Source organism: Equus asinus, chromosome 12, assembly GCF_041296235.1.
Source record: "Equus asinus isolate D_3611 breed Donkey chromosome 12, EquAss-T2T_v2, whole genome shotgun sequence".
In the NCBI taxonomy this organism is placed as follows: domain Eukaryota; kingdom Metazoa; phylum Chordata; class Mammalia; order Perissodactyla; family Equidae; genus Equus; species Equus asinus.
In genome coordinates, this window is record NC_091801.1 from 3,746,416 (window position 1) to 3,773,756 (window position 27,341).

Consider the following 27,341-nt stretch of genomic DNA (forward strand, 5'->3'; position numbering starts at 1 on the left):
TTGTTTAATTTTAGATTTTTGCTGGCAGTTCCAACATCATCTTCAGAAAAATATGTTAACAAAATAATTTCTATTCTATAGGCCATTCATCTCTTAATCAGCTTCCTACTGACTGGATAGTTTAGGAATGAGTGTTTGTTTAGTTTTACAGTTATGTTCCATCAGTTATGAAAAAAATTAATTTTAAATCTCTCAAAAATTGCAAAGTTTAAACACTTACTAACAGATTTGAGTAGTTACAGTTAGACAAAGCCATGAAGCTTCACTACACTTATTATAGGATTACAGTTATTTCCAAGACCTTAGGCACACAAATGTCAAGATATTTAGAGTTATGGTTCAAAGCATACTAAAGTATGTCCAATTACTATAGAGTAATATTTCATTATCTATTATGCTCATGTCAATAACAATATATAACTGTGCTGTGCTCAAGATGTAGCTGCAAAGGCTTATGACTTTCCTAATGATTTTTTCATTTAGGGAGAGGTAAAAAATACAAAATAACAGAGTGTATGAAACATATCTGTGAAAGTCTTATTGACAGGGTAAAAATCCAAGTTTTAACTGTGTCTGGAAGATCTATCCTCGCTTTCTGCTAACAGTCCTGCAATGACTTCTCACAGATTTCAGGAGAGCATTACAATGTTAGTTTGGCATGTACATGAATTATAGCCCGATTCTAGCCTAGTCTTTTTAAAGTAATTTTATTGGGATTATAATGCTTTATAATTTTGTATAATTTTGAGTGTACATTTTTGCTTATCAATTCCTGAATACACTTCATTGTGCTCACCCCCAGTAGTCTAATTTTTGTCCATCACCATATATGTGTGCCCCTTTATCCCTTTTGTCCACCCCCCAACCCCTTTCCCCTCTGGTAACTACTAATCTGTTCTCTTTATCCATGTGTTTGTTTATCTTCCCCATATAAGTGAAATCATGCAGTGTTTTTCTTTCTTTGTCTGGCTTATTTCACTTAACATCATATGCTCAAGGTCCATCCATGTTGTTGCAAATGGGGCAATTTTGTCTTCTTTTATGGTCTAGCCTAGTCTTGACCACCTCTCTTCAGGACTTCTTTGTACTTCTTCATGCTCTTCCTGCATTTTCTCCACGAGGAATGTCTTTCTCCTCTTTCTTCTTCTGAATTCCTATTCTTCAAAGCTCAACTCAAGCAACACCTCTCTAAGCCTTCTGTGGTTACACTATCTGGTTTGAATGACACTCCTTTGGCTCCCAGACATTCTGTGCTTCCTCTATCATGGCACTGAGTGCAATCATTGATTTACTTATCTGATTTATTATTATTATTATTTTATTTTATTCTTTTGCTGAGGAAGATTCACCCTGAGCTAACGTCCGCTGACAATCTTCCTCTTTTTGTATGTGAGCTGCTGCCACAGCATGGTCACTGACAGATGAGTGGTGTAGGTCTGCACCCAGGAACAGAACCCGGGCCACTGAAGCAGAGTGCCAACCTTAACCACTAGCCCACCAGGGCTGGCCTTTATCTGAATATTTTATTTGGCTGCAAGTTCATCAAGAGGAGGAATCATACCTAATTTGACCACATATCAACACCTATCACAACGTCCAACATGGAGTAAGAAATCAATATATTTTTTAATGAAAATATGTGATTGATTTGCACAAACTAGATCTAAAAATTTGTCTATCTTGGAATTATACACATACCTTTCATATGGGCATGTTCTTTACTCGGTATGTGTGCCTTCTGGTAGCACTAGTCTGTGTATACTATAGAAAAGTCTGAAATAACCTTTAGTTCTACAGGGAGATCTCTTAGATGTAGACTATTCTGGTTGAAAGGGAAAAAATGGTCATAAAAAATTTCCATTAAAAGTGTGACTATTAATGGTACATAGGCTAATATTGAGCAATGTTGCATAAATGTCAATATAATGCGAATACGATATTTAGATTTGTTAACATATCTTATTAGTTAAGACAAAATTCAGCATTTATTTACCTTTAAGTTTACTGCAACAAAATGTTAAGTGTAACTGCTAATAACAACTACTAATAGTTTTTCATGATTCCTAGTTTTAAAAATACTTCTGCCTAAATGTGTGGTAATTTAGACCATGGTATTTGGAACCAGACAGAAATTTCACGTTTTGGCTTTCTCACTATACCTCCTTGAGCTACTCAACCTCTTTAACCCTTAGTTTCTTCATCTGTAAAATGTGAATGGCCTAGGATGAAATCTGGTAATAAGGATCCCATAAATGTAACATTATTTTAGTAGTAATATTCGAATCTCTCTGTCTTTCAAAATTTGGAGAAGAGCTGAATAAAACTTAAGAAAAGAAAACACATGAAATATTTCTTTAAAAATGTTTTCATATTAGGGCTTGATGAAGTGATAATATGATATCTACCATAAAGTATGTAACAATAAGAACAATTATTGTTCCAAACATTAAGTAAAAGAGTTCCTGATGGAAATAGCATGCAATTCTGGATACTCAAAAAGACAAGAAGAAATGGTTGAATATTTTCTTAGGGGACATGCAATTCAGAACCGACAATCAAATTTAATTGTGCAGTACCTGAGAATGGATCTCTAAGCACGGTATTTGGAGGAATTATAGTTCAACGGAAATAGAAACGTTTACCTCATAACACTCACATATGGTAGACAGTAAGAAATATGAGGAGACACATCACAAATCTGATGTTTCAAGTGCTGAAGCTATTCTTCCATACTTTGCATGTCTAGTTTATATTTCATGTGTCTCATGAAACTTTTTCAGTCTCTCAGTTTCTCTAACACAGGAATACTAACTAAAATTTCCACTGGGCTATATTCTGTCTTAGACTATGCTATACTTGTTTTTAGTAATCCCCCAAATTATACTTGCTAGGAAGAGAAGATGAGATTTTATGTTATCTTCTTATCAAAAAAGATGCAGTAGTCTGACTACTGTATCAAACGCCTAGCCCAGGGCTGTTGGTACAGATGCTTAACATGTACTTTTCATGCTGATGTGGAATTCAGGTATCTTTGGAAACAACATTAACTCTTCCCAGTATATGAATACATTTACTGCACGGAGAAAAAAACTTATTAAATTAGAATAGTTTGCTCATTATTGCAATTCTTTGTTCCCTATGAAATTGAAGTTAACTGACTTCAAATCTGTCTGCTATATCTCTCACATTGCTAGGAAAGTCTGGCTATAGTTAGTATCTGAGTATTACAGTTTTAGATGAGTATTTTAGGAAATAATGTGTCATAATTGCATGTGTTAGTAATATTTTGAGACTGACTGAAAGGCTAGTCTCCAAAGAGCCTTGTCAGAAATGAAAATTGCAATGGCTGAGGATGAGACACCCTGAAGAATCTCTCTGAAACTTATTTTCTCTCTCAGGTCTGGATATTAAGGAAACGGGCATACTTTTTACTCAGAGGTGGATAGCAGCATCCTCCTTTTAGGAAGGTTGATTCAAGTTCAACCAGAAGCCTACATCATGGCTGGAGAGAACCTCCTTGTGTGGGGGTCCTAATAGAAAGGGGAGATCGTGAGAGTTCCAGTCAAGCAGACTGGGTTCAGGCTAGCATACTCACCTCAGAAAGGAAATGGAACAGTCATGTACAACCAGGTTAGACTCATCATGTAGACTGAGTACATGCAGATGGCTTGAGGCTCAGCTGGCAGGTGGCTTATGGGAAACTCTACTGCCACGACTGATACACAGGTAAACGTGGTTCTCTTTAGTGGCAGGAGCCATGTATGGTAGAGCTTGTAGAATATATTGGGAGGAAAATTTTAAAATCTTCAGCTATAAGTTCTATTGATTTTTAGCTCAAGAAATTGCATTGTGAATTGGATAGGATTTTTCTCCTCCGTCCCTTATTAATTGTTTTTGCATGACTTCTATGTGGTAGACACTGTTCTATGTCCTGGAGATGATACAGAGCACGTACAACTTGCAAGAGCGTTGCAGGAAGAAGTGCCAAAAATTCATTATCCAGGCTGCTTCTTGGAGCATTGTTCCTCTTAGTACCGAGAAGTGTCTACAGTGGTCATGGAGAGCCCGTCAATATAGCAAGCGCGACTCTGCTTCTGTCCATTTGTGGCCAGTAAAAATATCAATGAACTTCCTGATAAATGAGATGTTTGAGATATATATACCACACACATATATACAATGTTTGTATATTTTATTGGGTTAGGTCATAAATTATAACAGCGTATTTATAAGTCTTCTCCAAACCCATGTATTTACTTTGAAATTAATTTATTTAATGTTGATTCTTTCCATTTTTCTTCCTGGATACTTTGGTGTAACATCATAATTACTTTAGTGTATACTTCCCACATTATTCATATTTTTACATTTATCTGTAGCTTCAGCATTCACATAAATGAATACCTCGTGCATCATTTTTTCCCTTTTATATAGATAGTGCTATTTTCAGCTAGAACAGTCAAGATACAGGGACTTATATCAGACCATTCATATAAGAATAATCAGCATGTCTTTAGTGATTGACAAGAACAGAATATCACAAACAATACGATGCATTTTGGCATTCTAGGACTAAATATATTCCTTCTAAAATTCTATTTATATATATAGACATAAACCTTTTTCCTCTCGCAGTTGAATCTTTCCATTCACAATACTCAAAATGTAACTCTGTTATATTATGCAATTTTAACAATAAAGAAATAGTAAATGAAAGATTTTTGTAAGGCTATACCTTAAAAATGAAAGAAAAATTCATCTTTGGCATAAATGTTCTCTTAAGGTAAAACTAATAGGAATAGAAACTATAACCAAAATCATTGTTTTAGCCGATTACAATCTTTTAAAAAGATGAGTAAAGATTTTTATTTTTTCCCACTTTAAAAACTATTCCATTTAGTAAATTAGTTTGTCAGAGATTTAAATTAAGTGGTGATAGCACAACAGGAATAGAAAATGGAATTACCAATGAAAGCCATTCCAGGATAAGCAGAGAGGAATCTGGCTGTTCACTTGCTGATTCAAATACACTATGCAGAATTTGTATGTTACAATCTGCGTGCGTAAATCATGCAGTTCATGCACAAAGAGTAAGGCTTATTTGTAGCAATATCTCCAAATAAAATGACTGTGTAAATTTTCAAACAAAAAATTACTATGTATGGAGGTCAAAACTAACATTTATTTTGCAGCAATAGCAAGCATTCCTTCTGCCTTTTTAATATTTTTGCTAGTCTCCTTTGAACATCCCACCCAGAGGTGGGTGACACTTTATGAGCAGGTAAATCATTCGCATCTCTGGACTAGGCTGATGGTGACGGGTCTGGCGTTTCAATGCTGACTCCCATTCATCAGGTGCTCATTGTGGCCCCTGCACAGGGCTAAGGGTTTTACAGGTGTTTGCCCATTTAGCAAAACAACCATATGGTGTAAATCCTGTTATCATTCCAAACAGGCAAACAGGCTGGCAGGGGCACTGAGGGATTTTAACTTTGGCCCCCCTGCTTCCAAGACCAGCACTATAAAGTTCCGACTAAAATTTATTTCTTTTTCCATAAATGCCACCATATTATTTTCCAACTTCCTCCATCTTTAGGACTAACTCCATCTTTCTCCTTCCAGTGCTAACACGAATATTATATACTTTTTCATCATATGTCTTCACGTAAAGCATCATGCTGATAAACTCTACTTGATGAGGTAGAAGGTCAGAGAGAAAACCATGGAGCGTCAGAATATTAAGGAATCCTACAGTTTGAGGCTTGAGGCTAGTCTAATTTCTTAATTTGGTAAAATGAGGAAGTTTTTGTGTGGCATAGGTGAATAAGAAAGTTTACCCTAGGGATCTGAAACAAATGACATACAGATGACAGATAACAGGACTCAAACTCAGCATCACATGGGGTTTACTGCCCCATACCTGCTTCCTGACTGTAAGCTAGTGGTCCATCTGGATGTTCTTCTTGATCCCCATTTACTTGAGAGCTGTAAGCATCAGCAGAACAAAAGACACCTTAATAGTACTGTGGGCCACACTCTCCCTTTTTATTGGTCATTCTGATTTCCCAAAAACTAATTATCTGGCTCTGGGCCCCAAAAGGACAATGACTTCCTTTTCAGGCATTACCTAAACATTAAAATGTATCTTATTTTTATTTAATTTATACTAAAAGACATTTCCCCCTCAATAAATGTTAGTTTTGTTCCTTGGGATCTCTGATTTTTTGTATATAATAATAGCTATTTCTTTTTAGTACTTTCTATATGTTAAGAGCTTTACAAGAATAATCTTACTCATTAGATTCTGACTATCTTTTTTTCTCTGATGGGGAAAGAAAAGCTCGTGGAGTTTAAGAAAATTACCCAAGGCCATGCATTTAGTAAACGGAGGGGCTAGAATTTAAACGCAGACAGGGCTATTCATCATTCATGGTTCATCCAACAAGCATTTACTGACCATCTACTCTGTCTTGGGAGCAGCTTCCAGGGATAAAGCAGTGAGTAAAACATGATTCCTTTCTCATGGTACTTCTGGACAAACAGGAGCAACAGATGTTAAACAAAAAACACACCCGTGAATCTACCAACAGAGCTGAGGTTTCCATAGGAAAAGCACGAAGAGCTGTGAGAGCCTATCCAGGAAGACTCCTGAGGAAGTTACATCTGACCTGAGGTCTGAAGGACAAGAAATCTGTGCTAAACAGAAAGGGTGGAGACTGGAGAGTATTTTACAAATGGGAACGGCATGAAGTCCCCACTTTCGAAGGACAGGAAATGACATCAGTGTGGCTGAGGTGCGAGAGCTACGTGGAAAGTAGGCTGAAGTACAGAGGTGGACTTCTAGGTCATTGAAGGACTTTGGTGTTTTTCTAATGGCAATAGAAAGCCATTAAAGGTGTTTTATTATTATTTTATTTTTATTTTGGGGAGCTGAATGTGAAGACTAGATTTGGGTTTTAAAAACATCACCCTGGCTAGAATATAAAAAGCAAATTGCATCCTGGAAATAACAGATGTGGGAGGCCCCCTTTAGAAGGCTACTGCAGTTAGCCCAGATACAAGACGGTTAATGCTGGCAATAGCCAGGTAGCTGCGCATGTGGACAGAGCGGATGGATTACAGAACAATTTAAGAGATAAAATCAGTGAGGTTTGGTGATGGATTGCAGATGGAGGATAAAGGAGAAAGAAGCTTCAAAGATGATTGCCATAACCATTATGTATGCTGCTTCTCTGTACTCCAAAATAGAGGGAGATTTTTAAAGCAGAAAACCTTGCCCTATGCTCTCGGCTCAAATACTTCTCCGTGCTTTATTCTTAAGAGAGGATTAACAATCCCACCCTGCTCACTACACACAGTTACTGGGAAGGCCAGGTGAGCATGAGCTCTGCCATCCAACTCGGTGGGTGCAGATCTCAGCTTCATATGCTACAGGCTCTGTGGTCACAGGCAAGTGAGGCTTTCTGAGCCCTCATCTCTCCTTCTTCAAATTAGCGACAATAATAAAATCTCACACATAGGGTGGTCCTAAAAAGTGAATAAAATATTCCATGTAGCTTACTTGCTTAGTTTACTTTTTATCAAATGGGATTTTTCAGCAAATAAATGCTCCTGCTTCCCTTCTCACTGTCTCTTCTCCTCGGCCCCCTATTTCTTCTGCGCTATCTCCTCCTATAGCATCTCCATTTTCTCCTCTTTCTCGTCCACCCACTCACCATCCTTAGCATCATTCTCCTCTTTCTCCTCCCTCTTCTTCTTCTTTGCCTTCAGTAACATACTCATTCATTCATCTCACAATGACTTTTTTCATTCCCTCTTTTGTATTAGCCCTTTTCTTTCCATTCCCATTATCAACAACAATGACTGGTTGCTACTATTTTATTCCTCTAGTAAAATGAACTATGTCATTGCTTCTAGCCTTGCCAATTCCAAATCACGTGACACACCCCTGTTCCACTAATGTTCCTAAACTACTATTTTTATCGTGTCCCCTTGTCCTGCTCAGAACCTTTCGTAGCTCCTCACTGATGGTATGTAGAATGGAAATTTGGTGAGGAGTTAGGCCTTTGGACTCAGAAAGGGTGTTGTTTTTGTTTTAGTTTTTGGCTCAGGCACTCTCCAATTTGAGGGGAACTTATTGCATGTCTCTAAGGCATGATATCCTCTTATGTGAAATAGAGATAATAACTCCTTACAGGCTTGAGTGAAGATCAGCTGAGATAATGCATTCAGATGCTTAGAATCGTACCTCATACATCTTAGGAGACACTAGAGAGTTGATATCATCAGAGATTGAATGTCACCCTCCTAAGTATACCATTCAAAATCTTACAATCTGATGTCTGTTTATATCTACATCTCATAACTCCCTTTCCAGCCGAGCTACGCAATGGGAATTCTAACCTGGCGATAAACTTAACCCCTCTTGCTCTCTAAACACAGCTAGTATCTTCCAAGTCTCCTTTTCTGTTTCATTCTATCCCCTTTCCCTACTTCTAATTACCAACAGTCTACTTGTCCTTCTAGTTTTAAACACCGTAGAAAAAATAATCTTATTTTTACAAGACTACAAGGTTATTTGGGGCACTACCTTGTGTTGTGTTTCTGTAAACTTCCTGAGGTTGGAGCCCACCTCACGTACATTTACAACCCTTACAAGGCCAAGCATAGGACATGTCTCATTGAATAAATGTTTGCTAAATAGTTGAATGAACTTAATGCTTTTATCACTTAAAAGCTGAGAGTAACTCAGGTTGGACCCATGAAAAAGATTTGGTAAAATTTGACAAGGGCAGGAAAAATAGAGAAAATTCTTGGAAACTGGCACTCTTATACCATGAGTAATAAAGTAAATTCTTTCTGCATCATATATAAATTTTTGGATATTTTATATGCCATTTCATGTTTTGTTTTCAAACATGGATTTAAGCCAAATTCTGTTTTATAAATATTATTGTTAGAAATGGCCCAGTGCTGTTTTCTCTCTCTCTTTTGAAAGTCTAAATAGAGTTCAACACACATTAGGTTAATGATTACCTTTTAGTTATAGTCTACAAAAATCAAGTATACTGCTAAGTAGTAACTAAAACACTATTTTTGGACTTTTCCTAATTTTTCAACCATTATCTGTAAGAAAGACACACTACATAGAATTATGCTTCCAAAAAGAAAGTTATGTAAACATAATCTGGATTAATTATGCTACCAGTGAGCAGGTTTGTCTATGCATGCAGTTATTCAAAATGATGGTTATTTAAAGATTTCTTAATTTTATATATTCAAGTTGCTTTAAGGCTATTTTACACAGTTTGATTTACTTTAATAATAAATTCTTTAGTTTTCTTAAAATTTTGTGAAGTGGTAATATTTTATTGTTTTATATCTAATGAAAATACAAACCTACTTGCTTTCATAATCCTAACTTTAAACTCAAAGGATATCGATGATTTCAAACTAAGATTGCTAAATCTTATTAAATGTGTTTGCTACTCCTATATGCATCCAGGAAAAAAAGCATAAAAGATATTTATGCAGGTTGCTTACAATTAGATTAAGCTTTTCATCATTTCTAATGTTTATGAGCAGAGTATACAGGAATCTGTATCATTCATTACGAGCTTCATATATCTGGGTTCTGGAAGTTTTATTTATCTCTCATAATAACTCATTTTTCTAAACTGAAGGACTCAGAAACATATACCATATAATGGTCACACTCAACTAGAACATGGTGAATGTAAAAATTATCGTTATGAAAGGAGCTGAAAATTAAGTTTTTTAAAGAAATGTCATTCTTTTATGTGTGAACAGCTGTATTATCTACTAAAGGTCACGCCAATCCTGCTTTGATTAAAGCATGCATCAAACTAATTAATCTATTTTAGTAGTCCATTCCAATCTTATCAAAGCTCACGTTTAATGCTATTCTTTTTCCTTGGTAAACTGACTAGATTGATTAGATTCATTGTTCTAAATAATTAACTGCCATTATCACAAATCAAATTTCTAGAGTAATGGAAAAAGAAACAAGTGTGGCCTACATCCATTCTTGGTTGGTCTTTTGTCATGACAATGTATCTTCATATATGGTTTAATGACCTTAGCAATTATGTTATATCTAAAAGAAAAACTGTGCTTGAGCCACTTCCTGAAAGATGAAAATGACATTTTTGACACAACAGACTTGAATAACATTGGTACTCAGATGACTAAAATATAGCACTGGTTTAGGTAGACCTTAGGCAGTGGGAAAATTACAGATTATTCATTAAATACACACAATTAAAGAGTATATAACCACCTTACCTGCCATAAAATTCAGACAATGATAAACAGCAGGGAGATTGTACATTAAAGAAAAAATGAATAAAGCTATGCTTCATAATTAATAGGTGACTGCAAAATAAAATATTCTTAGAGCTCATAATATTATTCCCATCATGAAAATAGCACTGAAGTGTTCTATTGGGGAAGATTAATTAAGCATTGTGAAATATACAGAGTTCGTCTACTTAGAGTTTAATTATGGACTATTGATTTGATAATTATCTGGTGAATTTCCAAGCACAAATTCCAGGGAAATCAGGAACTTGCCTGTAAAATCTTAAACAATGTAATGTGAATGGTTTGGGGGGAAATGATGAAATAAGATCCAAAGGAATAATTGAGAATTTTGGTTATTACATTGATATAATATGGAGGAGAATTTTCTTTTCTTTTCTTTTCTTTTTGCCTTGGTCTTAAAATGATTTGGCAAGTAACAGAGTAGAGGTCAAAACAAGTTCCTTTAGAAGTCCTCGATCAAAGCCCACAGCTGTGGGCCAAGAGCGACCAAAGAGATGGACTCTAAATGAATGTCAAAGACGGTACTTTTAAAGTTTGCCAGAAATTGGAGTAGTAGGTCAAGAGCCTTGGACATTTTCCCCTAACATAGATAAATAGAGAGCTAACTGAATATCTTTAACAAATGTGCTCAGCACTCTAAAGAGGTGAATAGATGACAACGGATGATTTGTAATTCAGATATGAAATCTGTCATTTATATTGTTACTCAAAGATAGACAATGCAAAGTTTTTAAATTATGAATTTGGAATAGCTGTTAAGTTGCCAACCACAAAAAGGAGTTTAAGTTTAAATCTTTGTAGCTGTGCACAACTTTAGAAACTGCCAATAATAATATGGCTCCTTCAGGTACAATTTTATTGAAAAAGGTAAACATATGCGTCTATTTATCTATGTTACTGAATGTAAGCAGAATAAGTTTAAAATATCATAAAAGTGGAAGATAAACTAAAACCAAAGACTCATCAATATTAGTGAATTCATTCATTTATTCATTCATCAAATACTCTTTGAGATCCTACTCTGAATGAGGTATGGAGTCAGGTAAGGTGATACAACATTGAAAAAAACCTAGTCTTTAGCTATTATAGTTCACTGGAGAGAGCTATGCAAAGGACGAAATATAATTTACAGTACCGTGAGCACTTTAATAGAGATAGTAAAGGGTGACAGGAAAGCACATAAGAAAAGATTGAGGGAGGGACTGGCAAGTATAGAAAAAGTGGCTGTAAATAGGAAGATAGAATATTGCGATAACAAAAAGAACTACTTTGAAAATTGATGTCAGTTATTTAAATAGAAGAGAAGAATATTATCATGTGGATTTCTATCAAACCTTAGTTTTTCGTTAGTAACAAAGTTATTATTATTATTTTTTAACGAAATAACTAGTGTTGAATAAACCTCTAGTCTCCCAAAGAAGGAAGGTGGGCAGGCACATTTATGGGTCACCATTTCTGATGGGCAATCAAACAAACCTCCTCTGTGAAATGAGGAAGTTAGCCTAGACAACGCTGTAGTCTTTCTGCTTGATTCTGTGTCCTGTTAAGTTATGTTTATAAAAAGTGGAGCACAGAATCAGAATGAAAGGCTTGATGATTCTGTCCAATCTGACTCAACTCTCTGAAACACCGTGATTACGTGCGAGGAACAATAACTTCAGATTCAAACTGGAAGTAAGTCAGTTGTTTGTGGTTTGTTCTGTTAGTGGAGGTGTAAGATTTATGCTTATTAAGAAAGATGCCGTGACATACTGTCATCCTAACTAGGTAACATTGGAATTTCTCTCACTAATTCTACTCCTAGTAGTACCTAATCCTTCCTAAGTCTTCCTCAATGAAACAAATCTTAGCTTCTCAGGGTCTTTTTCAAGGTAAGCAAAGTAAAATTTCTTAGAGAGATTTAGTCACATTCGTTCAGATGTCTTGAGGGAAAAGATAAGTAACACACTTCATTATGTCAGTGTCCTTTAAATTATCTAAAACTTAACTTATGCCTGACATGATGAAAAGTCTATAATAAAAAAATATTAATTGGGACTAATTTGATATCCCTCTGTGAAGCAAGCCTTTTTGAAATTTTAGATATTTCGTATTCTATGAAATTCCAAGTGTGTGAACTTGACACTTGATCAAAAAGAAAGTTAACCTGGCTGAATTTTACTATATTCATAAATTAAAATGCAAACAAATAATTGTTTCTTCAAACATAGGTGTGTTCCCTTTTGTATATGACAGTGTCACAAGCAATATGACACAAATTATACATGTACATAAAACCTGCAATATAGTCACTTTGAGACATTGTAGTTCTGATGGCTCTGTATTGGCCCTAGTCTGGTCTGTCTTCCCTCTTTTCACCCAGTGTTATCTTGGAATCAAATCCTTCTTTGAAGGATGGCTGGGCAGGGCAGCTGTAGTGGTCTGTGATTCAGAATGAGGGTAGACCATTTGTGCCATGGGGAGCTCAAATCTATGACCCTGGACACTTTAGCCTGGTGCTCTAATGAACTCAGGTAAGAAGCTTGAAATAAATATATAAAGCACATAATATTTTGCTTTCAATTCTTTATTGAATTCCTTATTCCTCCTCTAACAATTTAATCATTTTTTTCAATTACAAAGTCCAGAAAGTAAAATGAGTCCTCAGTAAAAATTCTTGGAAATCTCAATTATACTCAGAAAAGAAAAAAAGTGTAGCATGGAGACTCTTTGAGAGTCTCTGCAATATTCTAATAGCTTCTTTTCAAATGTTCCATTCTCAGCTTTTATGTCAGAAATTTTCTGAGAAAAAAAGTTTGTGCTCTAACTACTCAGCTCAATCTAACGTGCAGGATTCATTAGTGACACAGAATGTGCAGCCACATCTTCGAAACAGTGAAAGCTCTTGAGAGAACTTTCACTTGCAATAACTTTAAATGCTTTGGAAATGAGGTCACTTTTAGTTACAATTCAAGACTTTCCAGTTGATACCACTACTGAGTAGCAAGAACAATGAAAAGGACAATGAAAGAAGAGAATAAGAAAGCAGGCAGTGAAATTACTTTATATGACCATTCTAATTATATCCCCCAATTTAAAAGTGGCATAACAAATTAGTGACACAGATTTATTATATATGACATGAAGTCTTAACTTTCACAGATTCAGGCAGTACGTTCCGGCCTTGGTTCAGGTTACTCCTTCTAGTCTATGTGTTTGTGATGTTGAGGTCTGAAAAAAATCAATCACTGAGTTACTGCTGAGATTAATAGCTACAAATCTGTGGCGAAACAAACAATTTGTTCCTCTACCTGATGCAAAATTGATTTAAGGAATAATGAAACGTAGCAGCAGAGCCAGCCCTGGATAGGAGGGAAAAACTGAGAATGTAGAGAAGGAGATTTTAATTCTGAGTGTGTTATCAGCTATAAGTCTTCAGTTCTTAAAACATAATGATACAAGCATCTGGAAGCATTAAATTAACTAGAAACTAGCATAGTTGCTCAATGATTAGTGCAACAGAAGTTCTCGGGAGAAAGCCTCCATATGCATTTCGTGTCACTTCCAAAGTATGCCTTAAAGTTTGGGTAAACATTGTTAAATTACTCAGGACATAATATAAATATCTTTAGATCTCTTTTAATGCCTCTTAAGAAATAAGTAAGTTAGAGTTGTTAGAAGACAGAATAACTTCAAAAGCTGAGACCAAAAAGGCCTCAGCAGACACATATCATCCATGGATATTTGTGAATACAAAAAGGCAAAAGATATTTAATCAATAGACTATATCATAGTGATTTACTTGCAGCAAATGACAGCAATTTCTAGTTGCCAAAACAGGGGCATAAGTAAGACAATCTGTTCCTTTCAGCCTTCAACAACTCTTTATTGAGGGTTTCTTAATGCCACACCATCCTGGGGACTTAGGGATGAACAAAAGGATCTGGTCTCTGTCTTCTAAAGTTGTAGCCAAGTGACTGAATGAATCATAATTTACAGAGAGGGCGCACATAGTGTACAAAGGAATACTTGAAAAGAACAACTCCACCAGCCATGAGGAGCTTAGAGAAATTAATCAGTAGGAGGTGATTGTCTAAGCTGGCACCAGGAGGATGAGTAAGAATTAACTAAGACAGGAGGGGTGAGTGTCCTAAACAGAAGAAGCAACATAAGGAGCTAATGATGGAAAGAATTCCTCAGAGAACAGAAAGAAAATTCAGCATTGTATGCTAAACAGGAATACGCAAAGTGGGGTGTCAAGAAATGACTCTGCAAAATAAGATAATCCCTGATGGAGAAATGCCTCACCTAAGGCTTTTCAAAGTCATAAAATTAGACAGTGCTTTCTTAGCATAGGTTTTTATGCAACGATTGAAATCAATAGATAGATAAATAATATTAAGGCTTTCAGTTAATACTGATGTAGAAACTGAATAACTGAAAGGAGCAACCTATAAAACTTTTAGCTGATAACACCCAGTGATGACGCTCACTTGTCAACTGTAATGACCTCTTGACTGACTTAGTTTTTCAGGAAATTTGGTAGTTAAAGTTTATTTAAATTAGGACAAGTGATAGAGATATATACTATCCAACAAATGCCATCCAATAAATACAAGAAAATCTTAACAATCAGATAATAACCTGATTGAGATCTCTACTATTTTACTTTTCTTGATGGAAGGTAATAAAATATCCAAGACATAACAGCCAAAAGGATTCTAAAAAGGTTAGTCACGACAAAAAAACATAGGGGAGAAGTTTATAATTTTTCTTAAGTCATACCATCTTGCATTCGTCATAAAAAAGTCAATAATGACTGAAAGCCATAAATAACTTCATAAGGAGTATCTTAAACCAACTTTTATCACCATATAAACATGGCAACGGTAAGTATTTCTTATGAAGCTATACTGTTAAGAAAGTACATAAAAAGTTCCAGCATGGTAAAAAAAGGTAAAAATGTCCAGTACAAAGTCTCCAATGACAAAGAATTGTTTGACAGTCGTACTTCAAGCGGCAGTCTATACCAGTGACGGGAGTGTGAGTTACAAAGGTTAATGGGATATAGTCGTCATTGAAGTATACCTTACACATTTCCAGATTTAATGATCTTCGTACCAAAATGAAGTTATACTGTCATAACTAATATGACTACATTGAATTACAATATTTAGAATACGTTTTTGGAAAAAGATTATTACAACAGATATTTCTTATACCCTACAACCTATTCCTAAGTTAACATTGGTAAAAATTAATAATGTGGGCAACTTACTGAGAATTTCAGGCCCCAAGCCACTTTATCCTTTAACATCCAGATAAGTAATGCAAGATTCATTTAATTGGCCTTGAAGTATAGGGCAAATTACTACAACTGTTGATTTAATTACTGTCGGTGGTAATCTAGGAGAAGCAGTATTACTAATGATTCGTAGCTTCCAAAACAACTGAATATGTTCGATGGCTGTTTCCATAGGACAAAAGCAATGTATAGTGTCTTTAACCTGATGGACAACTGTTTTGAGTATAAGAGAACTGGTTAACTTAGCATGGTTCCAATTACCAGAGACTCATTTCTATGGAGCAAAAAGACACTCAGCAGCAAACTTATCTACGATCTTCATGACAGGATTTCTTATATCTTGTTCCTCTGCTTGCTTATTCACCACTTGCCTAAATGGCTAAGCAACAAAGAATATTTTTAATGTAGAATGTTACATGACTTGTTTTTCTTTCAATTTCAAATAAATTTTAATGTCTATTCAAATAGAATTCTCTTAAAATTTAGCTTGGGTTCTGGAAAACTGGCATGGGGAAGAATCTGAAAAATATTTCTGTCTAAATAGTGAATAAACAATCAACTTCTAGAAACCTTCATGGAGTATAATTGTTACAGTTTCTTTGGGAGATTCTGTACCTATTAATAAGAGTTGAATGCATCATCTATGTTAGAAATGATCATTAGAAAAAGGCTAGTTTTTTTTTTTCTTCTCCCCAAAGCCCCCCAGTACATAGTTGTACATTATAGTTGTGGGTCCTCCTAGTTGTGGCATGTGGGATGCCACCTCAGCATGACCTGATGAGCAGTGTCATGTCCGCGCCCAGGATCCGAACCAGGGAATCCCTGGGCCGCCGAAACAGAGCACATGAATCTAACCACTGGGCAACGGGGCCGGCCCCAAAAGGCTAGTTTCATATAACAGTTCTGGGAGGACAAATTCAGTGCTGAGAAAAATTTTATGACCACTTGTAAAATTCAAGGGACCATTTTTCCCTTACTACCTCAGCAAAGCCAGACGGGACAACGTAAATGAATTTTTCCTCGCGCTTCAATGAAAAATAAATGTTTTCTGATTTTGTGTAAGTGTATTTTTATTTCATTGTGAACTAGCCTCTCATTAATTACTGACACTATAAATTAGATAGAATTAAATGCTCTAGTAGTCTGTATGCACTTACAGGTGTCATATATTTTTGATATTTTATTTTATGTTACATTTAATTATCATATAAAATGAAATACCAAAAATATTATAATCTAAGAGCACAGGTAAAGGACAAGTTATGACCATATATTGCACATTTAAAAACAAACTTAAGTTGAAATGCACTGTTCAAGGATGGGAGGAAGAAAAGTATAAAGCAGACGTCTACAGGAACCCAGCAGAGGTGACTTCAAAGTCAAGATTCCCATTGCCTGTGGAGCCTATTAAGAAGACAGATACTAGCAATTTGAAGAACAATGTGTGTTTATTTAAGGAAATACATCCAGCTGTTCCTCTAAGGCAGTTTCAAGTTCAGTAGGGGTCAAAAGAATCATATTACATAAAATATACTTATAACACTTTCCAACGACAGGAAGCCTAAGGCATGAAACATTACCAAAATATATGCCCCATACTCCGTCAGTTTAGGGAAATCGATGTGGATTTTATCTTTATTTCAAATACAAATGAAGTTCCAGAAATAATATAATGTCAATGATAAGAGACCATTAAGACCTGGAGTCAGTACTAACAGATATACAATTTAGCTGTATATAACCAAAGGTGTCAGAAATTCCAGAGTCAGAATGAGAGTCAATTCAGTAAATAAGGCCAAGAAAAGCAATACTACAAAGAAGAAAATGAATCAAAAGCCTATGCCAAACAATGTAGCTGTTCTAGACCAAGAGTTAGTGACTCACAAGGAATTACTAAACCATTGCAGAGAACTTTGCTTTTCTAAGTTCTGGCAACCTTTCATCCTTTTGCAGAGAAGATAGGCAAATGCATTCATATGTGAATATTTAATTTGCACATATATATATGTAAAGTTTTCCTCAGGATGTTTTTTCTGTTTTTATATGATTCAAAGAAGAGAGTCTTGGTCAAACAATATATTTTGCCTTTTAAAGTTAATCTTAGTTTCCTCAGGGGACAAATAAGCTTATTCTTTTATCCTAGTCAATATACATATTTTAATCGAACTTTGAGTCTCCAATTTTGTAGAGATTAGATATCAAAATTATAAATAACATTTTTAAATTGCAACAAAAATTGAAAGTGCCACAGATTACTAAATTATTGCTCTTGTTTGATTATTGCTCTATTACGTAAATTACATTAGTCATATATAACAAAATGCTTAAAACAGTACCTGCCAGATAATAAGAATTCAATAAATGTCAAAGGTTATTTTTATCATTTTTGCTATTATTCATTCATTTACTGCAGTCTCATTTTCCATTTGGAAAAAAGCAAAGTACCAATGATAAAATCATGTAAGATTAGAATTCAAATTTTTATAATAAACACGTTAAGTTTGGTGGGAGGTAGGCAATTTCTAGAAGAGTTTTAAAGATATTTAAAGTCTAGTTAGACATATCACTTGCAGAAAAGTGTCATCTAATTAACTTATGTTGATAAGCCGGAATACACTTTCTATTTCTTTGTGGAAGGTTTAACCTTACAGATCCTAAAGAGCAACAATGAATACATTCCCTTACGTAATTATATTCTTTTAGTTCATCAAGTACTCATCCTCAGCTTAACCATAAATGCCCTTGACTTGTAATGCCAACTTGTGCTGGTGTGACGGCTTTCCATCTATCTGTCCCCTCAACCCTTTTTTTTGCTGACTTCTATGATGGCCTGTATTTAGATTTGACCATATGAAATTGCCACTTTTGACGTAAAAAAATGACAATTTAATGTGGCTCAACCAAATAGATAAGACTCTCCAAAAAGCATAAGTCCATCAGATCACGGTTTTTAAGAAATCTGCTTTCTAAGCTTCCAAAGGTGGGACATGTTAGCCTATACAAAGACAACTCCCTATGTTTTCCCATTCTCCATCAACGCTTGTGACTGGTCATCTTTTCTTATAATCATGTAAAAATCTCTGCATTCATGACAGCATTTTTAAAAGATCGATCGATACCTACTTTCACACCAATCTTATTTTGCTAAGAGCCTAGTTGCTTCACATGTGTCATTTCTTCTCAATAAATACAAATCCACACTATTTTTAACTGTCACAATCTTTGAGTGATAAATGCCGTTCTGTAGAGAATATTTACTCGAACGACTGGGAGCAGAGTCAACGCCGTGGTTTTTACGTAGGTCCAGATATAAATGCAGCCCAGATTCTTAGAAGAGAGAAATGAAAAGATCATTTGCGTGTTGAGAACCAAGTTGCTTTCTAAAAGCAGTTAAGAGAAAATGTACAAATGCTCACCTTTGGTCAAAGTGACCCCTGACTTTGTGGGGCAGTGTTAAATAGAAAAGCACATAGGTAGATCATTAGAGAGAGAGAGAAAGTGACTAAGTATTCCTGCCAGCGTCACCAGTCCCAGGCTGGGGACTGTAAAAGCAAAGGAAAGCAAAGCAAGTGATGAAGGATGTGAGGCCGACTGATACGCACGTCCAGTTAAGGTCAGTTTGTATCAGCAGCGTCACCACTCAGCCTTTGTACATCTCTGCTCCCCAACGGGCAGCTATGGTCCCGTGGAGCGTGCCCAATCAGACCATCTGGATTCTATGCATGTAGACATGACTCTGTGGAGGAATGTATCAAGTTACAAGTTGTCAGCCTATACTCGTTCTAGAATTCATAATAGGATCTTGAGAGAAAAAAGACTGAAGAGATTTCAGATGTCAGACCAGAATTCCCAACAAGCATCAACAATAGAGGATTCAAGGATTAAATTTAATAGTGTCCTCCAGAGAGCCTTACCTATCAAGCCTCAAATCATTTTCTTTAGTGTAAACTTAAAAAGAAATATTTTAAAGCTAGATCATATGGCTCTTCAACTGTTTCTGTAATAAATAATGCCAACATTTGAGATATGAAACAATTTGGGAATTGAGTCAATGATTACTTTTATCTTCACAATTACATACAGTATCAATATAAATATTTCTTTGAAGAATAATCCACTTTTATCTTTGCTATGCAACTTGTAATGTTTCAAAAAAACTTACAAGAAAGATTTATATAAGATAGAATGTAGTAATAAAGACGTGACAGCTAAGACAACTCAGGTTCCAGCAATTATGGAACATCAAACCTATTATTTATCTCGACCAATAGGAGATCAATTCTACATCAATTAAGAGTGGCAGCAGTTGCGTTTCTTCCTGCCAATGCCTTAGGAAGCTTTACAAAATTCTATCAAACTATAAATTTATTTTTTTCTCATAGCAAGACTTTTAAAGACAGAGAAAGTTAATACATCAAGAATATTTATAAGAAGATAAATCAGAAAACATTCTTGCTCAAATAACATCCTTCTGACCTTTGCATGATCATAGTTTGATTCTCTTCCAGTTAATGGTGGGACGTTTTGCTTAGTATGAAGTGTAATGATTTTAAAACATCATTCTTACCATTGCCATTTCAATAAAAATATTTCATGAGTCACTTAGAAGTATGGATAATGTTTCTTAAAAGTTACTAAATATATATTATATTTGAATTCAGTTACAAAGAAAATATACTGTTCCATTAAATTCCATGTCTTACTTTACTCATCCAAAGCCCCTGATCGTTTTTTGATCTCATATCATTTCATTAACTCCACTTACTGCCTCCTTTATGGTCTTCCAATATCCCAAGTACCCCAGGGACTTTGCACATGCTGTTTCTACCTGGAACTATCCAGGAAGAAGCACAGACAGCTCCCTCATTTTCTTCAGGCGTTTGATCAAATTCACCTTAATCATAGTGGCTTTTCCTGACTATCCTATAGAAAATAGCAGTTCTCCACCCTACCTGGCAAATTCCCTTTCTGCCTTGCTTGCTTTATTTTTCTCCATAGTACTTAGCATCACATGGACTATTCTATATTTATTTGTGTGTCATATTCCCTCCTCCAAAAGAACTTTGTTTGGTTCATTGTTACAGCCACAGCACTAGAGCAGCGTCTAGAAAGTAATATATCAGATAATCAATAAATATTTTTTAAATGAATAAATTTCATTAGACAATTATGGACTGTTACGGGCAGAGCATTGTATTATGCTCTGAGGATGCTTCAAATAAGAATAAAAGGTACTTCACATGAAAAAAAACTTAAGATTAGTGGAACAAACAGATAATTTCCGATGTATAAGACAGAGCACAGAAAGTGTAAATAAAATGACAATATATCATCTGAAAAGAGAGAAGAGAAAGATAAATTTGACTTGGAAACTGGAGAGATCTTTATAAAGGGTGTAGCATTTGAGTGAGACCTTGATCAGAGATGAGTTCTATAGATGAAGATGCAGGTGGAGATCACCCATTAACAGGAAGATGCATGGGCAAAGGCACGGAGTTAGGAGAGGACACGATGGATTCGGGTGATGATCCTGTAGCCTGAGCGAGGCTTGAACATAGGTGGTACCAGAAAGAAAGTATGTAGTGAGCGAAAATGATGTAAATGTCTGTGTTTTAAGTTCATGTTTGCATTTCACTTCCCAGTTCAGTGATTACCAGCATTTGGGAATATGAGAACACTTTTTTTTTTTTAACACTGAAACAATGAGATACCTGTGTGATATAGGTGTTTTGCTAAAAATAATAAAAGATAAGATATATGGCATTCAAAGCTATTATAAATTTAGTGCCACCTTTTAAATACATTTTAAATATATTTGTTTTTATTAAACATATCGTTTTAGAACCAAATAGTAGTAAATGTGTATATATGTGCGTGTATATGCTATACAGACATGTGTATATACATATGTTTTTTTCATCATTATACAGGCAATGACTAATATCCACATGCATTCGAGGGCCCCTTGCAGTAAACCCATGGTCACATGGATCTGAAGTGCATGAGCCCAGAGCCACGGTCTAGGTAACGAGAACCCATCAAATATCTTTGAGGTCGGAGGCTTAAATGATGAGGCCCCTGTTCTGGAAGGACTGAGGATTAGAGATGGAAGACACCTTAGAAAACACGTTCTCTGTGCAGTCTGCTAATGATGTAGGAGGAGAAATTTCAACCCACAGAGATAACAGACATTGGCCAAGATCACAGGCTCCTGAAGTGCTTTCATGAAGGATTTCCATAAGATGGATCAGACCACCCAAACATTTCATTAGCAATCAGAAATGAATATCCGGTCCCATTTAGTAAATAAGATAAGATGCTACATACCTAAAATTAGCTGTACACTGTTTTCTTTGTGTGGTATGGGGATTGTGGAATTTTCAAAGTTCTGTGTCTACTACCATCTGGATCCTACTCTGGGTTTTTCTATAAGTCTGCATCTCAAAAACATATTCCTCTTTAAGAATTTATCTTTATGTCTGCTTTAAAAAACAAAAAAATGTTTTCTCAAGGTCATCTGAAATTTCAGCAATGAAGGTTAGACGTATACCTTGTTTTATGCATAAATTGAATTTTTGAAAATTTAAACATAAACTGCCCACTTTAATAGGTTCATGTTGTTTGTATCAAAAATTCAGTATTTAAACTCTAAAGGAAAAAATTATTTATACTAATGATGATTCCCACATCAACCTAATTTGTAAAAATAGGTTTATGTACATTAGAGTTCCTTCAAGTGGTCCCTACCTGTTTGGCAAAATCAACGTTTGATATACAGAAATGTTTTTTAATGCCACTCAACACATTCTGTATCTAAATGAAAGTCATTATGCTGATATACACAGGTAAGATCTGCTATCTGAATGAACAATGAAGCTCTTTCATTTTCCATAGCAGTTGCTCCATCAAAAGCCAGGAAAAGGGTACTTTTTTCTCCCTCTCCTCGTCCATGGGGAATTGTAAATAACCAATCTAGACATGAGTGAGGAATGGATTTCAAAGTCCCACATGAATTTTCAAAGGCTTAGTGCAATTTATACTTTAAAATGTCTTTTACAAGTATTTTTGCTCTCCGTCTCTTCAAGCCCCTGGCATAGCCATATGCACCTTCTCTATTCCTCTTGTCGGGTTCTCTACAAGAAAGTTGTAGAGTTGTATTATTTTTACTACAGGAAATGAGATTAAATCTTCAGGGAACGAGGGAATTAGAAAGTTTACTTATGTACTCTTTCAATTTTAAAGAAAATCATAAGCACATTTTCCTTCTTTCCCACATTGAAATTTTAAGCGTGCAATTATTGCCTTAACTGGATTACAATCACCTCCAGGTTAGTTTATGCCTTTTACATGATCAAAAACACCCACATAAAAGATACGATTGAAAATGGAAATGCACTGGATTTTGGTGATGGGATATTTCAGATATCTTTTTATACCCACTGCACAGCAAACAGTTGAATTACCTTCCAGTTTTGCAAACATTATTAGTGTAGGATAGAAATTCGTTTAAGAATTCTATTTGCTCTTATTGCTAAGCTTTCTATATGCTTTAATTTTATTATATTCTTGCTCTCCAACATTTTATATGATTACAATATAGAAACAGTTATGCAATATAATACAGCTAACTGATACAATTAAACATAAGTAACACAGTTTTTTTTTTTTAACTAAACCATTCAGTACACCCTACTGTGTTCATGCCTGTATAATTATACATCTTCTGACTTGTCTCCTGTAATTCACAATTTCTTCCTGCTGCTTAATGGTAGACGTCAGCAAGCCTATATTAGGGGAGAGACTCAGTACAATTTTTCTGTGAATCTTTTATTTGCCACGTGCATTAAGGTGATGATTACCCATATGGAAAAAAAAATGAGGGGGTGTATAAAAGATACAAGAGTAAAGGTACAAGATGGTTTTCAAGTACATGCATAATTTAGATTCATTCTTGTGGGAGGAAATCACAGGGAAATTAATCAGCAATATATTTGTAGACTTGGAGCCAATCATTTTTATAAGAAAAATGTAGCAGTTATCATGTGTTCTTTCTCAATTACAAGAAAGAATGGCATCAAAAGGCAATCGGGTCTATAAAATAAACTGGGAGTCCTGGCCCTCAGAGCTTTCTGTGGTCCATGAAACTTCTTGGAAGAAGAGAAATGTTAGTGTTCAGGTCTTAGGTGAAAATGGACCAAAAAGAAATTATCACGCAAAAAATTTACATTTCTTACATATTGTGGCCTTTTGATAAAGTAATTGTTGCTGATAGTCTTTCTGTGTTTTAAAATATTTGAGAACGTCTGAAGATCTCATAAGGAATGATGAACAAGTGCAGACTTGGACCGTGGAGCAAGTTGTGGTTACCTGTCTAAGATGGTGACTAGAGTCAGCGACAGGACACACTGGGCTAAACACGCTGACATTTACTTCAGACAATAGGAAAGGTAAAGTGATAAGAGTTGGGCTTACTAGAGAGAGATGGGATTACAAAGCTTTTCACGACAGGCAGATTGTTTTACCATCAAACACAGTTTTATTCTAAGACTCTGATTTTTAGCTAAACCCTACTGACTTTCAGTTCCATAATCATCTTTGTTCTGGACTTTAAGCCAGGGTAATTGTGCTGCTCTTTTTCAGTCAGAATCAGTTCCTTTAGGGTGGATTACACATGACTCCTTTTAACCCTTTGAAATGGTGCCTGTAGTCAGTTATGTTTCCAATAAGCTCTGGACCGAGAAGTTATGAATATCCTGTTCAATATTCAGTTTGTCATTCACAATCAACTGTCTCCCCTCCGTTCTGAACTGTTTTATTTCCCCTGAGAGTTATAATTGAAATTGGATGAATAAATAGAAGTTTTAGGCTAGGTTCCCAAATCTCTCAATAGACTTTCAGGAAAGAAAATCTATCACTCCTGGAGGGAAAAAAGAAAAAGAAAGAAAGAGAGAGACATTGAGAGACAGAAGTATCCAGCGATCATGCCTGAATGAAGGATGCTGAGCTAGACTGAAATTGCATTTGGTCTGCTTCTCTGTGATTTTGTAAACCTTTCCAAAGGTTTCCATAGTAACAAGAGAATTAGCCCCTCTCCTCTTAGCATCTCTCAAGGATGTAACAGGGACAATGATAAAGGTTAGCGTGAAAAAAGAGCTACAACATCTTTTCTACTACCAGGCTATATCTGAAGAAGTCGTGATTAGTCTTTTAAGAAATCAAGTATGTTTCTCCAGCACAGTCATACGAAAAAGTTGGGTCAGAATTTACTTACATCTCTGATGTCTGCGTTTGCTCCTGTACATGGTCATTCTGAAAAAAATCCGACTTTCTAAGAAGTAATTGCTTTGACCACGGAGACAAAGAGACGGGTTGTACTCCTGCTTTGCAGTAAGACTGTTGCTCACTGACAGAAGGTAACCAGCAATCACACAGTGAAAGCCAGGGTAATACCATTCTCATAAAATTACAGGGGAGATGCTCCAGCCTGTAACTACTCCATCTAATGCAAATCTTCTGGAGAAAATTGTATTTCCTTCACCTCCCCCAAACTGGTATCAGTTAAGTTCTCTAATAAAATCTGCACTATTACACTGCTGTGCTTGAAGCAATGTTGAATTAAGAACGGATTCACAGATTTAGCAAGAACAGTAAAACTGAAAATCTAAATACGAAATATAAAAACCCTTGTTTGATATTTATAAAAGTTAAAAACTATCCTTTGGGTTCATATGTCTGTTAGCCACTCTAGAATATTTAGATCTGTATTTTATTTTGAAACTCTGCCAAATTCTTTCCTTCTCTGAGCTCCCCAATGCACTTTGCATGTTCAATTATTAAAGCAATTATCACTTTTGGTTTTGCCTGTTTCTTCAAACAGATCGCTTCTCAGGCAAAGCCGGAATTGCATGTTTTCACATTCTGTCCCCAGGCCTAGTAGAGAAGGGGCACACAGTAGGGTCTCAGGCTCAGGGAGTGCCCACTGTGTGCTAGGCACTCTGTCCCCTCCTGAAAGAAGACTTCCATGAAGCTTTCTTCCACCGTCCCCGCTGCTGCCTCATTTTAATCCTCGGATCTCTATTTTCTTACTACTTTGGGCGTGTCCTTGTCTGAACATGTTCCACACTGTCACCTCAACTGGACAGAGTAGAAGCTTTGTCCTCATAGGTGGCGCTCTTGGCTCTGAGAGCAACACCTGGTGGCCAGCAAAAGCTCAGGAACACTAAGCTCTCCCAAACACTCCGGAAGAGTGCATGACGTCACATCTCCTCTCTGTGCTCCTTAGGGAGTCTGAATGCAGTTTTTATTTAAAATACACAAGGATTGATACACAGTGAAGAATTTCTATGTAATAAGACTTCCTGATATTGCCTTAAGTTTCACCTTCTAGCCAAAAGCAGAAGCCATTTCCAACCGCCAAAATTCTGTTTGAGTGAGAGCAAACTCAGGCTACTCATTGACAGCAGAGGAGACAGCATCTCCACACAGCTTCTTAAAAGAAATGTTATTTCAGCATCAATAATATTTTTATGCTTAAGTAATTACAACGTTGCATAACCACTGATATCATGAATAGCATTTCAACAAGTTTTCGGCAGTATTCCAGGCCAGTTTCCTTGACTTTTGACGGACAAACTACACTGTTTAGTAAGACTTTCTCAAAGACCACTACGGTTATATCTTACCACAAGATGTAGTCGTATCTGTATTTATCAACATACAACATGAAACACTAAAAGGATTTTCCTTGTGTTTTCTCTAATAGCGAGATTAAAATATTTCAATAAATAAAATAAGTAGGCCTTTTCTGAATGATTTATATCACATCTTACATTGCACAACCCTTACCTGCTTAATTTTTCTCCACAGCACCTTACAATCACCTGAGACAGTCTGGTTTACTTGTTTGTTTTCCTCCTGTCTGTCTCTGCCCATTAGGACATAAGCTCCCAAAGGGGCAGGATTGGCCCTTCTTCAGAGATGTCTGTCCAGAGGGCATTCAGTGCCCGGCACAGAGTAGGCTCTCAGTAAATATTTGATGAATACATGACTCTTTATAAACAAATTTAAATTATAAAGACAATACAACCACAGCTTATTTTTCAATGAATTTGAACAATAGCCAAATTCATGCTTATTGACTAAAGTTACTTTCTTACTTAATGCAAATACTTGTCATTTCACATCTATCTTTTGGTCCCAAGGTTAAGTTGAATGAATTCACTGATTCGGATGAAATAGTATATACTCACAAGTGTGAAAATGTACTTTAAATTTACTTAAACAAAGTCATAACCGATACGTAAGTTCTCCTTTACAAATGATACGCATGCCATAAGACCAACAAACCATAAAACCTACTATAATCCAACAACATTAAAACAGAGTTTGTCTGACATACACGGTATATATATTTATGATCTGAATAAACTTGTCATTGATGATTACTATGGAGAAATAGCCTATGACATAACAACACAAACGATATTAATTTTAACATTATTACATGGCATAATCAAATTTGTAGTTTTTCTCTTTTCACACTAATTCTCCATTATCTGTAGTTAACATCAATCCAAACAATTTTTGCAAAGACCATGTAACAATTTAATAAACTTCACTCGCATATACAATAACCCCCCAGCCAACTTCACTCGTCATCACACACACACAGGCACCTGTTAAAACGAATATCCTGACTCGTACGCATTGATGT

The 27,341-nt window shown here is 35.6% G+C and overlaps 1 protein-coding gene across 23 annotated transcripts in view; it reads right to left on the reverse strand.

Annotated features, from left to right (window-relative positions):
* The window catches only part of RALYL (RALY RNA binding protein like), a 654,295-nt gene that overhangs the window by 172,384 nt on the left and 454,570 nt on the right, over positions 1-27,341 (reverse strand). Inside the window, exon 1 of one of the 23 annotated variants that reach the window (XM_014850149.3) lies at positions 24,900-25,050. The exons of 20 other annotated variants lie outside the window; for them this stretch is intronic. In XM_014850149.3, coding sequence (XP_014705635.1) covers positions 24,900-24,936 — 37 coding nt within the window. In that variant the 5' untranslated portion in view covers positions 24,937-25,050. Of the gene's footprint in view, positions 1-24,899; positions 25,051-27,341 lie in introns of those variants that run through there. 2 more of the 23 variants (XM_070480992.1, XM_014850148.3) reach the window with 2 other exon arrangements.